General features: G+C 42.8%; 1 protein-coding gene across 3 annotated transcripts in view; it reads left to right on the top strand.

Annotated features, from left to right (window-relative positions):
* LOC307203221 (small integral membrane protein 10-like protein 3) overlaps window positions 1-15,578 on the top strand; it is a 29,100-nt gene extending 13,522 nt beyond the window's left edge. For 2 of the 3 annotated variants that reach the window (XM_079953881.1, XM_079953880.1), the window contains exons 4-6: window positions 8,247-8,406; window positions 12,835-13,015; window positions 15,323-15,578. Coding sequence is in view for 2 of the 3 variants with exons in the window: in XM_079953880.1 (XP_079810006.1) it covers window positions 8,247-8,406; window positions 12,835-13,015; window positions 15,323-15,492 (511 nt within the window). In the remaining variant the exon portion in view is untranslated. Of the gene's footprint in view, window positions 1-8,246; window positions 8,407-12,780; window positions 13,016-15,322 lie in introns of all 3 variants that reach the window. The other variant, XM_079953879.1, reaches the window with a different exon arrangement.
* The last annotated feature ends 4,976 nt before the right edge of the window (window positions 15,579-20,554 follow it).

Below are 20,554 nucleotides of genomic sequence, written 5' to 3'. Positions count from 1 at the left end.
TGGCATTGTCTGTATGCATAACAACATAAGAACCTTGAAGGGCTGCATCAAAGGTTCACCCATTACTGCATCCTGAGTCTTTCTGTGGCCAGCCCAGTGCTTCCCAGGCATGACGATGGCAGCGCTCTCCCACGGTTACGCCCCAGCCACTGGTGTTTAGTGAAACGCTGCCTGGGAGCATGGAAATTTTTATGGCCTAATCTCTTTTCTTTAAAGGTAAAGGTAAAGGTACCCCTGCCCGTACGGGCCAGTCTTGACAGACTCTGGGGTTGTGCGCCCATCTCACTTAAGAGGCCAGGGGCCTCTTAAATCTCTTTTCTTTAGTTTTGTCCAATTCCCTTTTCAAAACCTCTAAACCTACCCTAAGGCCCATTTCCAAAATGCCTTGTGGCAGCAAGTCCTTTAATTGCTACAAAATAAAAAAAAAATCCCTTCCAGCAGCACCTTAGAGACCAACTAAGTTTGTTATTGGTATGAGCTTTCGTGTGCATGCACGCTTCTTCAGATACACTGAAATTTAATTGCTGCGCTTTGTGTGAAGTGTTTTCCCCATGCCTTTACACTGGGATGGGGAAACGGGAAACAGCTCCATTGAGCATTATGGGATCCCTCTGCACATGCTGTGCCTGTGCGCCACTGGATTTCCTATCAAGAAAACGTTTATAACTTCTGCCCACAGGTTTCTCTAGTAATAGTTCTAGATTTTGATTTGGCATGGACCACTGTTGTAGGGATGCAGGTGGCGCTGTGGGTTAAAGCCTCAGCGCCTAGGACTTGCCGATCGAAAGGTCGGCGGTTCGAATCCCTGCGGCGGGGTGCGCTCCCGCTGCTCGGTCCCAGCGCCTGCCAACCTAGCAGTTCGAAAGCACCTCCGGGTGCAAGTAGATAAATAGGGAAGGTAAACGGTGTTTCCGTGTGCGGCTCTGGCTCTGGCTCTGGCTCTGGCTCTGGCTCTGGCTCTGGCTCTGGCTCTGGCCAGAGCAGCTTCGTCACGCTGGCCACGTGACCCGGAAGTGTCTCCGGACAGCGCTGGCCCCTGGCCTCTTAAGTGAGATGGGCGCACAACCCCAGAGTCTGTCAAGACTGGCCCGTACGGGCAGGGGTACCTTTACCTTTACCTTTACCTTTTACTGTTGAAGAGATGCAGCAACTTTCTAGATTTTCTCATTTTATTTAAAAATTGCTTAATGAAAGGGGGCTCATGTACCACATTCAATCTATGTTTAAAAGAGAGTTGCAACCCAGGAGTGCATTGGTATCTGTACAAATACACAAATTTCAAGAAGCTGATGGTGGGATTGCATCCTTGCACCACAGGAGGGAGATAGAGGCCAAATTCAATGTTATTAAAAATGTTGCAGCATTTTTAAATATCTATATATCACCTGCAAATCTGCTGAATTTTAAACTTTTCTCTCACTGTTGTCATAGCAATTAGCATAATATATCAAAGCTGAAAACCATATATATGCATTGTGATGGTTTTAAAGTCTGAACACGAAATGCTGCTGGATGGTTTTTACTGAGCTGCGTGGAAAAAGAGAAATAAAAAGTTGTGGTCGAAAACCCAGAACCAATTTGCTTTTCCTGTCTTTTCCCAGTCTTCTCGTTCTTCTGTCTGTCTTGGCAAGAAACAACACTGCTGTCAGCTATCCTTTTCAATCTGTCTTTCTGCTGTCACATAAAGTTGAAAGGGCAGATATACTGACACTGTCCAGGTTCCAAAGAACCACTTTGAGGCTTTTTACAATCAAGCAGTGTATAAATTGTATGAAATAAATAAGTAGATAAACGATGGAACAAGTTTACCTCTTGGAGAGGGGAGTTTCAAAATCAGTTTGCAATAGGTGGTGGCTGCAGTGATGGGTAGTCAGAAGTCTGGAGCAAAAAAATCAAATACCATTCTGTGTGTGTTTCATAGGGAGTTGCCAGCCAAATATTGTCCACTCTGACTGGCAGCTCTCCAGTCCTTAGAACCTCCTGGTACCTGATCCTTTTCACTGGATATGCCAAGGATTGAACTGGAATCTTACCAGTCAATCATAGTATTTCTTTTTTAAAATATAAACTGTATATTTTTAGTCCAGTGGGTATGCATCTTTGGAAAGGAATGAACAGACTAAAAAACTAACAAGGCACATCGTGGACGTGGCAGGTATACAAGAGAAGAAAAAAATAGCACAAGTATAGATTTTAATACTTGCTGAAATAAATAAATACGTAAATAATGCATATTTATTTTTAAAAGGCCAACAAAAGAGCATTAACATCTAATTGTAAGATGTATTTTAATATAAATTGTATTTTAATATTTTTCTGGAAGCTGCCCAGAGTTGTTAGGGAAACCCTGCCAGATGGGTGGGGTATAAATAATAAATTATTATTATTTATTGTAAGGAAAAAAATAAGTGGGGAGGGAAATAGACACTTGAGGTAAATCATGGATGATGAAAATAAATAGGGGGGAATTCTAATTAAAGCTGCTTCCAGATGAATTCATACCTTGTGGGGAGACTACATTGAGATGGGACGATTATTAAGGTACATCATAAAGGCCTACCAAATAAAAGTGTAATCCTCAGGCTCTGCTGGCTCTCGGTAGCTTCACCACCCTCAGAAGCTCAGGGCGGTGGCTTGGGAGAAACCATTCCATGTTGTGGAATTCTCTTTCTGCAGAGGTGCATCTGGAACCTTTATCATATAGCTTCTGTCGTACGCTGAAGACGTACGTCTTTAACCTGGCCTGTGACACCTGAGATGTATATTTTCAGGATCCACCCTGTTCCTGTGACTATGCTGGTTTTTAAAACTGTTTTAAATGGTTTTTTTTATCTTCTCCCCTCTACCCCAGAAGAACTGTTTTTCATATTGAATTTTAAGTTGTTGTAACCTGCCCTGGGACTGTATAGCAAAGGGTGTTAAATGAAATCTAATAATAGTTATAAAATATTGAATGTGGTGGACCAAGGGGGAAATATGTCTCTATAGCAGTGTTTCCCAACCTTGTGCCTCCAGCTGTTTTTGAACTACAACTCCCATCATCCCTGACTAGCAAGACCAGTGGCAAGGGATGATGGGAATTGTAGTCCAAAAACAGCTGGAGGCACAAGGTTGGGAAACACTGCTCTATAGATTGCAGAAGCGGCTCAGAGGTCAGTGCAGTGCAAACACACCCGATTGGTACTACCAATATGTTCGTACAGCACAGACCTCCCCACTCCCTTCCCCTCTTCCTGTCAGTAAGCAACAGCTGCCCACCTGCTGGAAAGCTGGCATAGGTGCTGCACCCAACTCAGTGAGCCGCTTGTGGTGGATTGAGAATGCCCTCCCTCCACTACAAAGCGATTATGAATTTGCTTGAAATGCAGCAAAATTTCACAGGGGGATAACAACTCTAGTCTTGGTGTGATTTGCTTTTAGTTTGAGCTTGCCTTGCTCACTGAAGATTTCAGAGGTCCATAGAGTGATATATAGAGCATGTGTTTTTGCATTAATACAGAATAAATATTTAAAGCAGCTGCAAGGTCATGGTGTTGAAAGTGCTGCAAACAACACTATTGTACATTATTAGTTGCTTTTCCTTTGTGCAGGAGGCCAGTTCTAGCAAAATGCACTAGAGGGAGCTCATGTATGTGGTACTGTACTGGAACATATCTGGTCAACTGTTTTCTGTTGTGTTGCAAGCCTCTCCTCACACATTCACCCATTATGCATTGGCAGAGGTCAGTGTCCCCATCATCTCATGCTTCCATATGTATTGTGCTCCCTTGCACATTTATATGAAAATCTTATATCCTGTTAGCCAAATGTACTTGCCCCCAGTTAGAATCATGCACAAATAGTTAACTGTGCACTTCAAAAGAGAAAAGAATGACCAGTCAATTGAACCAAAGTTAAGAAATGCATAAATAAACTTCCGGAAACCCCACATTTTAATCTGTATTTGATGGGGGATTATGCTGATGGGAGAGTTGGAGTCCCACAACATCCATTGGACATCACATTGGCTACCCCTAATGTAGCAAAATGCCTCTGGCACCCGTTATTCCTGACTTTGGGACTTTGTCATCTGCACAATAATATTCTCCTGGAATGTCTTGTTGAATAAGGCAGGTAATAAATCTGGTTTCCACCATATAAATCTGTGCGGCAGAAAGGATGCAGGTAGAGCTGGAGTCAGGACTTTGGTATTGTTGTGTGTAGTGTTTTTAAAACAATTTTTATTTATTTTTAAACAAATAGAAATGCAATAACCATTAAACACTTATCCAGCAGTACAGCTAATGGTGTTTGTTTTAGGAGTTTGGTACGGTTGAGTTCTTGCCTGCCCAATAGCATCACAGGAAGTTAAGCTCTAAAAATCAAAGTAGTTTTCAGCTGGCTGTCCCTAGGAAGCATATGTTTTTATGCCAGACAGAAGCTTTACTGCTGCTGGTGAAGAGTCTAGCTGTGTGTAAGACTACTGAGGGAGAGAGAGAGAAGCAAATGGAAACACCTCCTCTGATCAGGGCCCAACTGAGAACCAGGAAGGCGTGGATCCCTCCCCCCCCCCCCTTTCTATGAAGCAGGTTGTTGCCTGTGGCACCTCATGCTGCAATAAATCAGTTTGTCTCTATAGTGCCCCAGATTTCTCAGCATTGCTGCAACAGATGTATTGAATCGCTCCCACCTTGTGACATGCTGACGGTGAGGTTGCATTGGAGTGGAATTGCTGTCAGCAGCAGCTTTGGTTTCCTTTGATGTGCGGATTCTCATCTGCAAGTTAAAAGAATCCACGGGTTTGTTGATTTATTCTCAGCCATGGTTCATAGGCAGATATTTGCATCAGCCACCAACCATTGCAATTTGCTTAGAAAGTGCCAATGTGTATAAATACACCTATGCATATAAGATTGCCATACTATATTTAAAATTATACCATTGAAAACTGGGAGAGCATCCTCGTGGGCCTTATTTAAATATCAGTCACTAGAAATTATGCCGTCCCAGGCTTCTTTGATTTAGGCTCAACCATGGGTTAAAGAAAAGCTCTGAAGATGGCCTGTCCTTGTCAGAGAAGTTTTCAGCTTCTTTTGATCTGACGGAGATCAGGCTGTTTAGCCTAGAGCAATTCACTGTGATCTCAGTGTTTTTCGAAGTACTTCTATCCACCTACTGATTTTATTTAATTCTAGGCTATTACCAAGCTACCATACTTGTGTGCCCCTTCAGGTCACTTGATATAACGTGCATAGCCTTTATTCTGCAATGCTCAGAAATGACCATAATTAGAGTGGCCCTAGAGATTTCTGTCCAGTACGGTTCGCAGACATACACTGGCATTCCTAGATGTTGCTCAATCCTCAAATGAGTTTGCATCCTGCCCCTGTGTGAAGAAGGAGCAGATGTATTGCTGAAGAAGAGTGCAGAGCCTGGTAGACAGGAGTTCTGTCCGCGTTCAGCCTTGCCCAGACCTTGAACCTCAGGTCTCCTCAGGGGCAGGACCTTCTAGCAGATCTCACGCTTACCAATGTGGAGGAGACATCCAATTGGAACACCCCTGCCACAGCTTTGGAGGTCCCCATACCATTTGCCTGGAATCCTGGCTGGATCTTAGACACACACCCCATCTTTCCTTGGAGCAGAGGTGGCAGCAAACCAGCCATGCAGCTTCACTGCTGCTGGTTTGAATAGCTGCAAGTCAGGCTTTCACCAGGCCCTGAGAGAAAGGGGCAGGATGGAGCCTTGGTCTTAGTGGTTTCATTGCTGAAGCATTTGCTCTCCTTCAAGCTCTAGCCTTCCAGACCTTGGGGAAAGGGACTCCTACTCATGCAGAAGCTTCCTCTTCTCTTTTGTGATGAGAATGTTCCATGTATGCATAGGGATGTTCCACGTATCATTATCATTATCAATTTGTACCCCGCCCATCTGACTGGGTTGCCCCAGCCACTCTGGGCGGTTTCGAGCATATATAAAAATATATTAAAACATTAAACCTTAAAAAGCTTCACTATACAGGACTGCTTTCAGATGTCTCCTAAAATATATATAATTATTCATCTCCTTGACATCTGATGGGAGGGCATTCCACAGGATGGGCGCCACTACCGAAAATGCCCTCTGCCCTCTGCTTGGTTCCCTGTAACCTCACAGGGAGCTGCCAGAAGGTCCTTGGTGCTGGATCTCATTGTCTGGGCTGAATGATGGGGGTGGAGATGAGCCTTCAGGTATACTGGGCCGAGGCCATTTAGGGCTTTAAAGGTCAGCACCAACACTTTGAATTGTGCTCAAAAATGTACTGGGAGCCAAAGTAGGTCTTTCAGGACCGGTGTTCTATGGTCCCGGAGGCCACTCCCAGTCACCAGTCTAGCTGCCGCATTCTGGATTAGTTGTAGTTTCCAAGTCACCTTCAAAGGTAGCCCCATGTAAGCGCGCATCGCAGTAGTCCAAGCTGGAGATAACCAGCGCATGTACCACTCTGGTGAGACAGTGCGCATGTAGGTAGGGTCTCAACTGGTGTACCAGCTGCCCTGGACACAAGTATGCAGGAGGAGTTTCTCCTGTAGATGGAAAACTATATGAGGGAACGATAATACTGTGGATGCTGTGTGAGAATGTGCAGACACACATGCTGAGATTGCTGTGTAACCAAAAAATTATATATATGGGAGGTGTAATGTAACAGCATCTCAAGGGACACAGGTTCCCTTCCCCTGAACTAGACAAATTGCTTTTTCAAGTCTTGTCTATAAATAGCTGGTCATTAATTTGGAAACAGTATACTTGCTTATTGTTGTTGTTGTTGAGTCGTTTAGTCGTGTCCGACTCTTCGTGACCCCATGGACCAGAGCACGCCAGGCACTTCTGTCCTCCACTGCCTCCCGCAGTTTGGTCAAACTCATGCTGGCAGCTTTGAGAACACTGTCCGACCATCTCGTCCTCTGTCGTCCCCTTCTCCTTGTGCCCTCCATCTTTCCCAACATCAGGGTCTTTTCCAGGGAGTCTTCTCTTCAAATGAAGGAGGACGTAGGGTCTTCCTGCTTTCTTTGCCTTGTTTCCACCTATTCTCCAGCAGCAGTATGAATCCTGTTGTCCTGAAACAGGCTTTTGAATTGAATTCATTCTGTATATTGATGAAGAGCGTGAGAAGATCCTGCTGGACCTGAGCACAACAGCACTCCCCACTCCTGTGATTCCTAGCAACTGGAATTCAGAGACAAAATTGCTCTGACAGTGGACATAGAACCTAGCCATCGTACATACACCATCAAATTGAAAGAGACAATACTGTGTAACTGTAAATTATTTCCTAATAACTTTTGGAATAATAATAATAATAATAATAATAATAATAATAATAATAATATGAAGACACAATGCATTCCTTATCGTTTGCTATTATTAAAGAAAACATGCTGACTTTCTCAAATCAGTTAAGTACGTCAAAAAAATATTTTTAGGTAAGGTTGGTTTACTCATTGAGCAAGCCAACACTGGTATAAACTTACATGGCAATACATCTCTTAGTGTGAATCGTAAGCATATTTACATGGAAGCAAGGTCCACTGAAGTCAGTGGGACTTGCTTCACAGGTTAGGGGTGGCTAGCCTGTGACCCACAAGATGCCCTTGGATTTGGCTCCCATCATCCCTTACCATTGGCCATGCTGGCTGAAGTGATGGAAACTGGAACTCAGTGACGTATGAGCAACCACAGGTTCCCCATCCCTGATCTAGGTGATATGGGTGAGATGACTGGGTCTGAAGCCTGACTCTCCCTAGGGCTTTATGAATGAAATTGGTTTCTGCCAGGAGCAGGGCCTTTTTAGTTGTGAACCCAGAGCTTTGGAACACTCCCCCTCAAGAGGTTATTTTCTGATCTTCTTTGATCATGTCTTCAGATATATGTAAAAACCTTTGGGTAAGATGCAGAAAGCAACTTCGTGTTTACCCAAAGGGCTCTCATATATATATATATATATATATTTATATATATATACCCTGTTGGTTCACTACCACCACTTCTACTTGGGACATTGAACTCCCGTCTCCTATTGCAAACTGCTGTTGAAACTCTCCAAAGGGAGGCTGGCTTAGGAGGGAAAATACCAAATTAAATGCATAGTTCTTTGGAGTCTGGCTGTTGATCAGACATAACAGTGGCCAATCAGTTTGCATGGAATGTAAATGATCGAAATAGTTTTGCTTTTCTGTCTTCTTTTCCAAGCAGTGTTAACTGTTAACATATTTGCTTTTTCCCCTCCTCAGAGCTTTACAGACAGTTCAGTTGGGATATGCAGATGTCTTGGATTACCTTGTTAGAAGCCAGAAGCTTGATCTCAGTGTTGCTGATGAAAAGAACAGAAATCTAATATTTTTAGCCACTATATATGATCAGTCAAAGATCTTGGATTATTTCCTTGAAATGGTCAGTCACTCAGAAGATTCACATTTACATTTATTTTTTAGGTTTTTTAAACTCTTATTATAAAGCAGGAGGTGTGGAGGATGTTACACCTGCAAACCTATGCACATTTACATGGGAGTAAGCCATGTGGGAGAGAATTACATTTACTTCTGAGTAAGCTTGTCTAGGATTGCACTGTAAATTGCTATTTAGGTGTAACTTTGATTCTGATCTGCACTCTCATTCCTTTAGATTTTAAAAAATTCGGATTCATTTTTTGTGATAATGTGATTTGCAAACATGTCACATTTACACTTTAGATTTTTGCTATCTACCGTATTTTTTGCTCTATAAGACTCACTTTTTCCCTCCTAAACGGTAAGGGGAAATGTGTGTGCGTCTTATGGAGCGAATGCAGGCTGCGCAGCTATCCCAGAAGCCAGAACAGCAAGAGGGGTTGCTTCTTTCACTGCGTAGCGATCCCTCTTGCTGTTCTGGCTTCTGAGATTCAGAATATTTTTTTCTTGTTTTCCTCTTCCAAAAACTAGGTGCGTCTTGTGGTCTGGTGTGTCTTATAGAGCGAAAAATACGGTACTTAAAGCAGGCGTGGGGAACATTTGGCCCTCCAGATGTTGCTGAGTGACATCTCCTAGCATCCCAGGCCACTGGCCATGTTTGCTGGGGCTGATGAAAGTTGTTCTTCAGCAACATCTGGGGGACCAAAGAATCCCCATATCCAACCTAAAATGTCTTTGATGCACATCTGAAACTACAATGTGTGAAGCAACCTTCAGCGGTGTGAGGCTGAGTTAAATGACTGCTTCTGAAAACTGCACAGCTGTTGATCCATTATCCCCCAAGGGTAATGTGCAGACTTATGGAGTGGTGATTGTTCAAATTCCACATGGTGTTGCAATTGTCTTTTTGCAGAAGCAAGCTGGTGTCAACTTTATTAGTTCAGGGAAACGTCTGCCTCCCAAACTCAGTAGCATTTCTCGGAAATGGTTTTCCTTGGAAGCGTGAATTACAGGGAGATGAGCTCCTCAATAAGCTCAGAAGTCATTTACAGTGAATTCCTCGGCTTATCCACTCAGAAGTAAGTTCCACTGAGTTCAGTGGGACTTATTTCTAGGCAAGATTAGCACAGAACAGAAAAAGGCCAGTGTTGCAATCGGAATTCTTATAAAAGAGTTTATAAGACACCAGATTTACAATAGATGCCATAAGTATTAAGAGGCTCTGCAGAGGTACTGTTTCTTCTTAACACCCAAGAGGTCATCGTCTTGATCAAGAGCCATCATTATCTTCATAAATGGTGGCGTTGGTGATGATGACAACAATTACTGAGGAGGTTATACAAGTTGAGCATGCTCAGTTGGCATGGAATGCTGACCTTGGGTGGGGGCGAGAGCAGGGTGATGGAGTGACAGGGAGAATGAAAAATCCAAGCCACTCTTCCTCTGGGTCCTGCATCTCGCATTTGGGTCCCTCCTCCAGCTTAATCCATTTCAACACCAATTCTTTTCTGCAACTACATTCATCTATCATAAAATTTAGATACTGCTTGAATAAGTGGCTTACAAAAGCTGTGCAAAGCTGAGCATTTAAAGAACATGAGAATAATTCTGCTGGATCAGACTGAAGACTTCTTAGTCCAACATCTTACTTCCCACAGGGATCAGCAAGATACCTCCAGGAAGCCAAAAAGCACAGGACATGAAGGGACTGGCCCTCTCTTGCTACTCAGTGGTATATTGCCTCTGAACTTGGAGGTTCTATCCTAGAAAGCAGCAAAGGAGCAAACCCCCCTCCCCCCTCCATTACTGGATCTCTGTTGCTACTTGGAGAAAAGACATTTTTTTCACATACAAAATGAGAACTGAATCAAAGTGGAAATTAAAACAAGGCTGGGACTTCTCTCATGCACCCAAAACCAGCGTTAAGCAGGATTGATCTCTCAGCTGGTGCATGGAGAAGTCAACCCTCCTCCCCCTACCTCTACAGGCCAGCCTTGACAGGTGGGCATCATCACCCACCTGTCAATCATCTGATGTAATTAAGGTGTCTGGTGATTGACAAGCGGGCCCACCGCCTGTCATAGTTGGCCCATGAGGTTGCCAGTGGTGGTGGGAGATAGAGATGGGAAACCTTTTTGGCCTTCTGGGCCAGATCTTTGTTATATGGCAGTGGTTCCCCATTAGCCAAGTACTGTGTACCCCGTGTTTTTCAAAAGCCAAGCCATGGAAACCCTTCTTTTGAAATAATGGATATCTCTAGGGTAGTTTTTGTTAGTGAATTGTGCCACAGACCCCCTGGGTGGGTTACTCCCAGGGGTCCTCAGGCCACCAGTTGGGAACCACTGTTATATGGCATTTGCTTTTCCATTTCATTTGATAAACCTGTCCTGTCATTGCAAAGACAGACAAGGCTTCTCTTTCTGAACTCCTGATAGTCCAGAAAGCTATGTGCTCCACAGGGAAGGGAATGAACTTCCTTTTGTGGTGAGGTCACTTGGGTAAAGGGTAAAAAGGTTGCTGTTGCCTCCTAAGCAGGCATTGCTTCCTAGTGCCTGGATTAGCAGGAATCCTGCAACTCCCGTGCTGATGCACACTTCTATTTTAAACTGCTGTACCCTGAGTCATGACAGTCTGGAGTAGTATTGCTTCCCTTGCGTATTGCTGTCTTTCCACGATTTCAACAGGGATCTTTCCTACCTCGGGCTCTTTAGCTAGAGATTGCAGGAATTGAACCTGACACTTCATGAGTGGGAAGCTTCAGATCTGCCAGAGATGTGCCCCATTCCGCGCTCTGTTGCTGCATTGCGATAGTGAAGTGGAACCTCCAGGTTCAGAGGCAGTATACTGTTAAATAACAGTTCCTGAGGGGCAGCAAGAAATGTGTGCAATTGCCTTCATGCCTTAAGTGTCGACTTCCCAGAAGGTACTGACTCTGCACTGTAGGAAATGAGATGCAGTACTAGTTGGACTGCCACTGTAAGTCTTTTAAAATGTAAGTCTTTATACACCCCAAATCCCCAAGCGTTTTGTAAAACTCCAAAACCGTCAATGAGATTTCTGATGCTGCTGTACTTACGTAGTTAAATTTATTTCAACATTTGTTCTAGCCTATCTGAAGAGAGGTGAGGTGGGGTTTTGGGGGTGTGTGTGTATTTTTACATTAAGACCTAACCGCATAACAAAGCTTATTTCTCCATGAGTTTTCTAGGTGGTTTAGAAATGGAAATTACTTTAGTTTTAAAACTTCAAGGTAAATGAGAATTAGAGATGAAAGTGACCTAGAAATCAAAAAATTTAATGCATTGACAAAATGGGTCCAGCAACAAAATTTTGCAGCATGGAGTGTTTCTGTTTAGGGTTACAACCAACCATATTCTTTACTGGGAGAGCTCTTTTATTCCTTCCTTGGGTTTTGTCCAGTCCAGCATTCTAGGTCCATTGAGCATGCTCAGTCCTTATTGACCTGTTTTTAGGGTTCCCCCCTAAAAAAAATATTTAATGTCTGGAAATCAGGGTTCTCAAAAGCCTGCTGATACTTCCTTTGGTGTGGATATGTGCAATTTTGGCTACATAAGGCTCTACATTCACAGAATGAGTTTGCTATTAGTATACAATGGTACCTTGGTTCTCAAACTTAATCCGTTCTGCAAGTCTATTCCAAAACCAAAGCATTCCAAAACCTAAGCCGCACTTTCCCATAGAAAGTAATGCAAAATGGATTATTTCATTCCAGACTTTTAAAAACAACCCTTAAAACAGCAATTTAACATGAATTTTACTATCTAACGAGATCATTGATCCATAAAATGAAAGCAATAAACAATGTACTGCAGTCAAACAATCGATCCATCAGTAGCCAAACTGAGTCCCATACAGTCACAAAAACAAAACAAAAAGAGCTGCAAAAACAAAAATGCAAATTAAATAGCAAAAACAGACAGACCTCAGTGTAACACTCAAAACGTAAGTGTGACACTCAAATCAGAAGCATAACACTCAAAACAGAGCATACTCAGCTTCTGAAAAAAGTTTGCAAACTGGAACACTTCTGGGTTTGCAGTGTTTGGGTTCCAAGTTGTTTGAGTACCAAGGTACCACTGTACAATATCCTAGCAGTGTTGCTCAGGAATTCTAAGAAACCAAAAAATCAGTGCAATTTTGAAAGGTTCAGTTCGCCATCTTCATTCTAAATGGTGTCCAACTGTATCCAAACATAGGTGAAAACCTGCTCCTTGATCTCGTGAATCATCGTGCAAAATACACTTACGATATCTTAAGAGAAGGCGTTCAAATGCATAACTTGCAACATTTCCCCCCAAATATATAGTAGATTATGTAGGAAAGTGCACAAAATGCCGGCTTTCTGATTTTATTCTAGCTGGCCCTTAGCTCTGCTTCGGTGGGTGAGCAGTATTTCCTGCTAATTTTCCAGGCTCTTCCTGTGCCCAACATAAACCAAGTAGCAGAAAATGGAAACACAGCACTTCATGCCGCAGTAAACACTGGAAAAATGCATCTCGTGTCTTCGCTCTTGCATTACCCTGGAATTAACGTGAACATCCCAAATCCACAGTGCGATGGGGCTACTGCGTTACATCTTGCTATTGCTTACGGTAATGCTTCAAACCTTTTTTAAAAATAAGTTTTGATTTTAAGGTAGTTCTGTCATTTTACAAGTGCAAGGAGGTAATACAGGTGTTTTGCCCCTCTTTCTTACGGCCAAATTAGAGGAAATTGTGGTCAGATAGAAGCAGATAGAAGCAGTTCAGTGTCGGGGGGAAATTGGGAGTTGGAGGTTTTTACAACCCTTTCTCCCTATGCATGGGGTAGGGAAATCTCAGGATTGGGGACCAAGTCTCTCTGTCTGGGTGGAAAGCCTAGTTAGCGCTTCTCCAGCTTTGGGAAGGAGTTGGGAGGGCTCTAGGACCCCACCAGAGCCCCTACGCCCCCTTACCTGCCTTTGGGAAGGTGGGGTTGGGGGTGGGTTTGGCTTTGCACAGGGTGTCATAGTACCCAACTCCATCACCCCCTCATCCCAGGTCACACCCCCTCCCTGGCCCTGCTTCATGCCCTGAGATTGCCTAGCTCAGGGGTCAGCAAACTTTTCCAGCAATCTTCTGCCCCACAAATAACCCAGAGATTCATTTCAAATAAAAGGACACATTCTACTCAAGTAAAAACGTGCTGATTCCTGGACCATCCGCAGGCTGGATTTAGAAGGCGATTGGGCCGGATCCAGCCCCCGGGCCTTAGTTTGCCTACCCATGGCCTAGCTGGAATGTGCTCCTAAACTCTGACAATGCATTTTGCATGTCTGGATGGAGGTTAAGGGAGGGAGTGTTGGTAGAAACTAGCCAACTGCACAAAGGTAAACTTTACATGTGTTGCTCTGCCTACTTTTGCATCTGGCACTTCCCACCACTAGCATGTGGCCCTTGGAAGGTTGCCCAGAAGGGAATGCGGTCCTCAGTTTGCAAAAAGCTCCTGCCCTGTGCCATTTTCCTGATGAGAAAATCATTCCCACCCATTTGCTCCCTAAAGGAAAGCATATGCGTGCCATTATCCATAGGTCTTAATGGGGCAAATAACAGCTTTGGGCAGTGGTGCCATCCTGGCAGGGCTCTGGGCAAACGTCTAGGGCCCCACTGAATAAAATTGACAGGAAGATCCCCCAAATGCAGCCGTGCCGGCTTACCACATTTTAAAAGTTAAGTTCTTGTTGTTAGCATCTGTCTGTCTCGAGAGACAATGGAGTGCACCTCTGGGGGTGAGACTGCAATCCTATATACCTGTGAGTCCCACTTGACTCAGTGGGCGTTTCTTTTCCGTAAGCATCGGATTGTGTTATAAGTGATGTAATACACATTAATACACAGTGACTGCATGCCTGGCATCAGGGTGTGTGTGGAGAGGTCAGTTTCATAAACCACAGTGCTAAATATGCTACAGAATAGGGACACTGGGAACTCTACTCCAGCACTGCCATCTTAGAGGAGCTCTCTTAGAAAAGTTTCTATCTGCTCCCAGTGCTGGGTTCCTTTATCATTCAGGTGTAGGGGAGGGAGAAGCAGACTACATTGACAGTGTTAAGTAGATCTCAAAATACTTGTTATCTGCCCTGTTTGACACAGAAAATTGTTATGCATGCCACATACTATACCATACATACCTGTCAGGTTGTTTGTTTGTTTTTTTAAATCCAGAACATCTAGTCTTGTCCCTGACCTGACCTTAAAGTCCCAACAGTTTCAAACCACAACAAAATTTAAAGACAAAAAAAATATATCACAAGTATTCTAAAACGTGCATTAATATTCCTAAAGGTCGTGTTAACATAGACATCATAATTAAGATGCTTCCTGTTTTCATGTTTTAAGTCTGAAAGGTAAATCTGAAATATTTCACTTGGTAAATTCTAATCCACACATCTGTTGCTAAGCTAGTTAGGAAGTTGTTAAGAAACTTTGCTAAACCAGATAGATAAAATCAAAAGTCTTGGAAGACCTGGATTAAGTTCCTAAGATCTGAGCAATACAATTTAAAAATGCACACCAGGTAGCGGGTGATGGAGAAGGACCTCTGTCTGGTATCCCAGAGTAAAAGTGGTGAGCATCAAAACGTTGTGAGACTCCCAACTCCCATCAGACTCAGCCAGCAAACAGGGATAGTGGAAGTTACCAACACCTGAAGGGTCACTAGTTCCCCATCCCTGTCCTAAATTGTTGGAATTTATTGGCAACTCTTTCTCTCCGGAGACAAGGGAGGCGTGCACCTTTGGGGGTGAAGTCAAACTATTGCAGAGCAGGCTAGATAAACTGTTGATATTGTTCTGTGTGAGGCAGTTTCGGGTGGTTGTAGAAAATATATTCTATGCCAAAACACATTTACCTCATTCTTTCTCTCTTTTAAAATCTATTTAGGGCACCTGGGAATTTGCTATTTGTTGCTGAATGCCACCGCTGATGTAGAAAGTCCCATGGGAGGGTTGACACCTTTGCAACTTGCCGAGATGTTTGGGAATGAAACTATAATTGCCCTTATCAAAATGCACGTAAAGAAATTTAAACTTGAAAATAAAATGTTTGCCTGATCATCTTGTTGAACAACATCCTGTAGAATTTTTGAAAATATACCACCTATTTTAATTTTTCTATTAAAGCTTTTCCCCCGCACAAACTTGGGAGGTGAGTGTGTTTCTTTACCAATGGTGCTCCTTCAGTTATGTTCAATTCTGTTTTGAGTGCTTTATTTTATTTATCTCAATCTGTGACTGCTTCCTGGTTTTCTTATATTTCTGGGTTCTCAGCTGTGATGGAAGGGACAAACTGCAAGTGAGAGAACAGTATGCTGCTTTGGGGACAAGAGCAAATTGACTCGTGGAGAACCTGAGAAGAGGGAAGGGAGAAAGGGCATAAGTGGTCATCTGACAGCTAGTCCTCTCCTGGCTGGAGCAATTAAGTGAGAACTGGATCAGGCCAATGACCTGAGGGGGTTGGACTCAATGGCCCTTGTCGTCTCTTCCAACTCTATGATTCTATGATTCTACGATTCCATCAAGTCCAGCTTCCTGTTCTGACAGTGGCCAACCAGATGCCTGTGGAAAGTCTGCAAGCAGGACCTGAGTGCAAGAGCATATTTGCCTTCTGCAGTTTCCAGCAAATGTTCTTCAGAAGCATGGTTGGAGGCAAAGCAATAGCCATCATGGCACGAGTTCTAGTATCATGAGACCACGGGGGCAGATTTTCTCCATCCACTTTCTCCATGCTATTAACTAAAAAGTCCCAAATGCTTCAACCTTTCCTCATAGGAGACCTGGACCCACCACAAACCAAGGTGGAAGAGTAGGAAAGAGGTGAGATTTGTAGGGAGGGCAAAGTACCTGGGATGTTAAGGGGGGGGGGGGAGTAGGAAAAGATGCTAGGATAGTTGGGGTGGATAAGAGAAGATGGAAGGAGACGTTCCCAGTATTTATCAAATTTAATGGACATTTAGATAGTTTTGGGATATTCAGATACCATACTCCTTTTGCAGTGGGATTGAGGGGCTGAATACAGTTGTACCTTGGAAGTTGAATGGAATCCGTTCCGGAAGTCTGTTTGACTTCCAAACCGTTTGGAAACCAGGGAATGGCTTCTGTTTGGCTGCAGGAAGCTCCTGCAGCCAATCAGAAGCCGCGTCTGACATCCGGGTTCCAAAGAACATTTGCAAACTGGAACACTTACTTCTGAGTTTGCGGCATTTGGGAGCCAAAACGTTTGACTCACAAGGCATTTGGGATCCAAGGTATGTCAGAATGAGCCCCAGAATAAAACAGCTTTCCTTCAAGATGCAGTTGACATAAGCTGAGTAACATTTACAGGAATAGAGAGGCCGTGAAATCACATTATGCCGATAATGTACTAATATTGTCCTATGAAACTCCAGTTATTAACCCCAACAGCTGATGAGTCAGCCATTAAAGAATCATGCAATGGGCTTAAGAGCCAAGGGAAGTAAAAGACTGCTTGTCTCCTGTCTCCAGCTTTTTGAACTACTTGCTGTAACGTTGCATGATAACTATGTAAAATCCTGGGCATAGTTATCTGGAAGTAAGCTCCATTGAGCTCAGCAGTACTTACTTCCGATTGTATAGGTTCAGTTTGTGAAACAGGTTCAGCTTTAGCGAAATATTTTCAGCCAGCCAAAGTACAGCTTTTAGCTTTTAGCTAGAAACACAGACATTCTTGACCATTTAAACTGCTGGCATGAAGTAGGAACCCCATCCATGAAAAGTTAAGATGTATCCAGCCTTTGCTTTATTGTTTAACTCATTCTCTGCCTTCCTCTATGCTAATCTGTCACAAACAAACTGGAATGGGTTATAATCACCTCATTCACTTGCCAGAGAAAGAAGGATCTGTCAATTCCCCTGGTGCTCTGGCAGATGACTTAATTGCTCCTGCTCTGGAAAAAAGTATTTTGAGCTGCATCCCTTTGCAGTCCCTCTGTACTGCACCACAGAAGCTGATTACTAATCACTGCAGCCCTGATTTGTAGCCTTCTTGACTACAAAGATGGTTCATAGCATAGCAATCTTTCATTTGAAATCACAAGGTGGTATACAGTGAAATAAAATATTAAAATTACAATTAAAAAATAATCAGCAGCCAATAGGTTAGGGCATACATAAAATTAATGATCTGGAATAGTGCATTCTTGTTTCAATTTTGCAAAGAGAGCCAGTGTGCTGTAACAGATTGTTCAACTGTGACCTGAGTAACCAGGGTACAAATCCCCACTCAGCCACAAAGTTCACTGGGTGACCTTGGGCCAGTCACTATCCCTCAGCCTCTATCCTACCTCACAGGGTTATTGTGAGGATAAAATGGGTAGGGAGAACCATGTATACCACCTTGATCTTTGAAGGAAAATATGGTATATAAATGTAATAAACTTAATCATAACAAAAACAATAAACATCGCTGAGAAATATGCTAGCATAAATTTCTCAGTGATGTTTGCAGAATACCAGATACAAAATGAGATGGGCAACCTAGTTTTTAAATCTTGGGTCTTCTTAGGGTAACAGCCATGGAGCAGTTAGAAACCCACATGCTAAATATATCAGATTCTGGGCTGCATAGAGAATTGTTTTCCTACACCAATGATGGTGTAAATCCTATTCTGGCCACAAAGGGAATGTAAAGTGCCAAATCCATCTCAGTTCCAGCACCATAAACCACAGTGGGATTTCATCAGGTATTTATTTGACTCCTGTATGCTTGCAGCTTCCTCGGAAAAATTCCTCTATTTAGTGTTTTTTTTCACTCCAAAATTCCTTCTTTGCCTTCTGAAATGCTGGGCTGATTTTCTCCTCCTTATGCAAAATTAACGGAAAATATAGACTGCGTCCCATTTTCTTAATTAAAATACAGATTTTAAAAATGGTAACCAATCCTTGCTTCTACACAAGTCTTCGTTATGCAGTTATTCTATGCTGCGAATTAATGTTTCATTATTCTCTCTATGAATGCTTAATGATCTTTCAAGATTATTTTAAATGTTTTCCTGGAAGCTCAGCCATTGCAAAGCAGCTGCTCAATAACATATATATTTTATGCTTATATGTTTATATTTTAATATTCATTTGGAAAATCCACCCTAAAAAGTTGTGTTTACTCTTTATAACAATGTAGGAAGGAAGGCTTGTTAAATTGCCAGTAACCTTCCTCCAACTGTGAGACATCTGGCTAATTAATGAAATTTAGTTCTTTTATGGTGTTATGAGTTTGACTGACTCAGTTAGCAGTAATGAGACAATTTGCTGGGGTTTTGCCTGACAAACTTGATGGGTGATTTGGGGACAAGAGAAAGGGGCTTCCGTAATCCTTAATGTTGCCTTGATTGCAATGTCTATCCAGGCTATGGGTTTTGACATACCTGAAAGAGTTTGGGGTGGAGTGGGGGTGCAGAACAGAAAGTTAGAAACAAGTTTGGATTTGGAAAAAGACAGCTATATAAAATGTGTAGCTCAAGTCAGCTAGGCTCGGAGCAGATTGGTTTGTTGCTTTGTAGAACCTGAAGCAGCCTCATTCTACCTAATGATAAGGCCGGTCCTACCTGTAGGATCCATAAGGGAAAAGCTGGATTTGTGATGGTTTGGCTTGCCAAGTGTAACAACCTCTCAGGGTACTCCCAGAAGGTTACCTTATATCACAAACTGGTCATTCAGGTCTGATTTTTCTTTGTGCACATCTGGTAGGTTAGCACCTACACGTTTACATTTTTCAGTCATAATACTCACTGGTGTGCAGCCACTTGCCAACCATACCAGTGGTTGGAGCTCACTCAACCCCAAGAGCTTTCCTGTCCCTTCCCTCAAGTACTCCTGCACACCTCAACTACTTTTTTCATCATCATCATCATCATCATTATTAGAGCCTGATGATGCACTGTGACTGCAGTCTCGCAGACAGGTAATCCCCCACATTTACTCTGTGGAGATTCTGAGTATCTGATATGATCCAGTATGAACGTGGCTTGTAGCCATCAGCGGATATAAGTTTATTTGTGTCACAGGAGCGTGCAATTCAGTAATCACACAATTCAAAATTGGAGTTAACTTATTATTAGCCAAAGCACAAACTCTACAGTCTTGGTTGAGTGTCAGGCCTAAAGAGCAGAGCAGCTCATTCCTGGTGGACTTACCGTATTTTTTGCTCTATAAGACTCATTTTTCCCTCCTAAAAAGTAAGGGGAAATGTGTGTGCGTCTTATGGAGCGAATGCAGGCTGCGCAGCTATCCCAGAAGCCAAAACAGCAAGAGGGATTGCTGCTTTCACTGCGCAGTGATCCTTCTGGCTTCTGAGATTCAGAATATTTTTTTTTTGTTTTCCTCTTCCAAAAACTAGGTGCGTTTTATAGCGTGAAAAATATGGTATTCTATGAAAATCAGTTGCTGAGGCTGAAAGTCCCTGCCTCCTCACAGCTGTCTAAGTGCCCTCCTTCTCAGGGTTTTTTTCCAAGTAATCAGAGACTGCGCCTGCATGCAGCCAACCTCTTCTCCACCCTTTGCATGCCTCTTCTGGTTCTGGGAGACAAGTGGAAAGGGGAGGACTCTTCACCAGCCTGACTCATCTTTGCCTCTTGGCCTCCCTCTTCCTACTCTCCTGCTTCAGTTTCAGCCTCTGATTCCGTCCACTCTTAAATGACAAGTTTTTAGCCACCAGCTATTAGGTAAGCAACACAAAATTAGAGTACAGTAGTAATCTTATTGCATGTGAAATTCCTCAATATAATCTGAATGGCATGTTAAATTTCCTCACATGTGTAATAAACCATTTACTCAACCTTTATTAGCTTTCCCCTGAACAAAAAATTAACTGGAACAAATATTCCCAAACTGCAATTAAAGCAACCTAGTGAATGTAGGGAATATGATCTGTTTGGGGGAAAAAATAAGCTAGGGCCTAACAAAAAGGATAGGAAATCTTTGAGCCCCTCAGAGACGAAATCTGAACTGTGATATTTGAGGAACACTTTGAACTTAAACAAGAGTGTCAACACAGCACTAATATTTGTGAAGGAGCAATATAAAAAAACCAAAGAATAGTTCTCTCTAGGGATTAATAAAATGACAGTAGAGAACTTGAAAGGTATTCTGAGGAAGGTCA

This window comes from Podarcis cretensis (genome assembly GCF_951804945.1).
Source record: "Podarcis cretensis genome assembly, chromosome: 14".
Classification (NCBI taxonomy): domain Eukaryota; kingdom Metazoa; phylum Chordata; class Lepidosauria; order Squamata; family Lacertidae; genus Podarcis; species Podarcis cretensis.
This window is presented reverse-complemented; position numbering and strand designations above follow the sequence as displayed.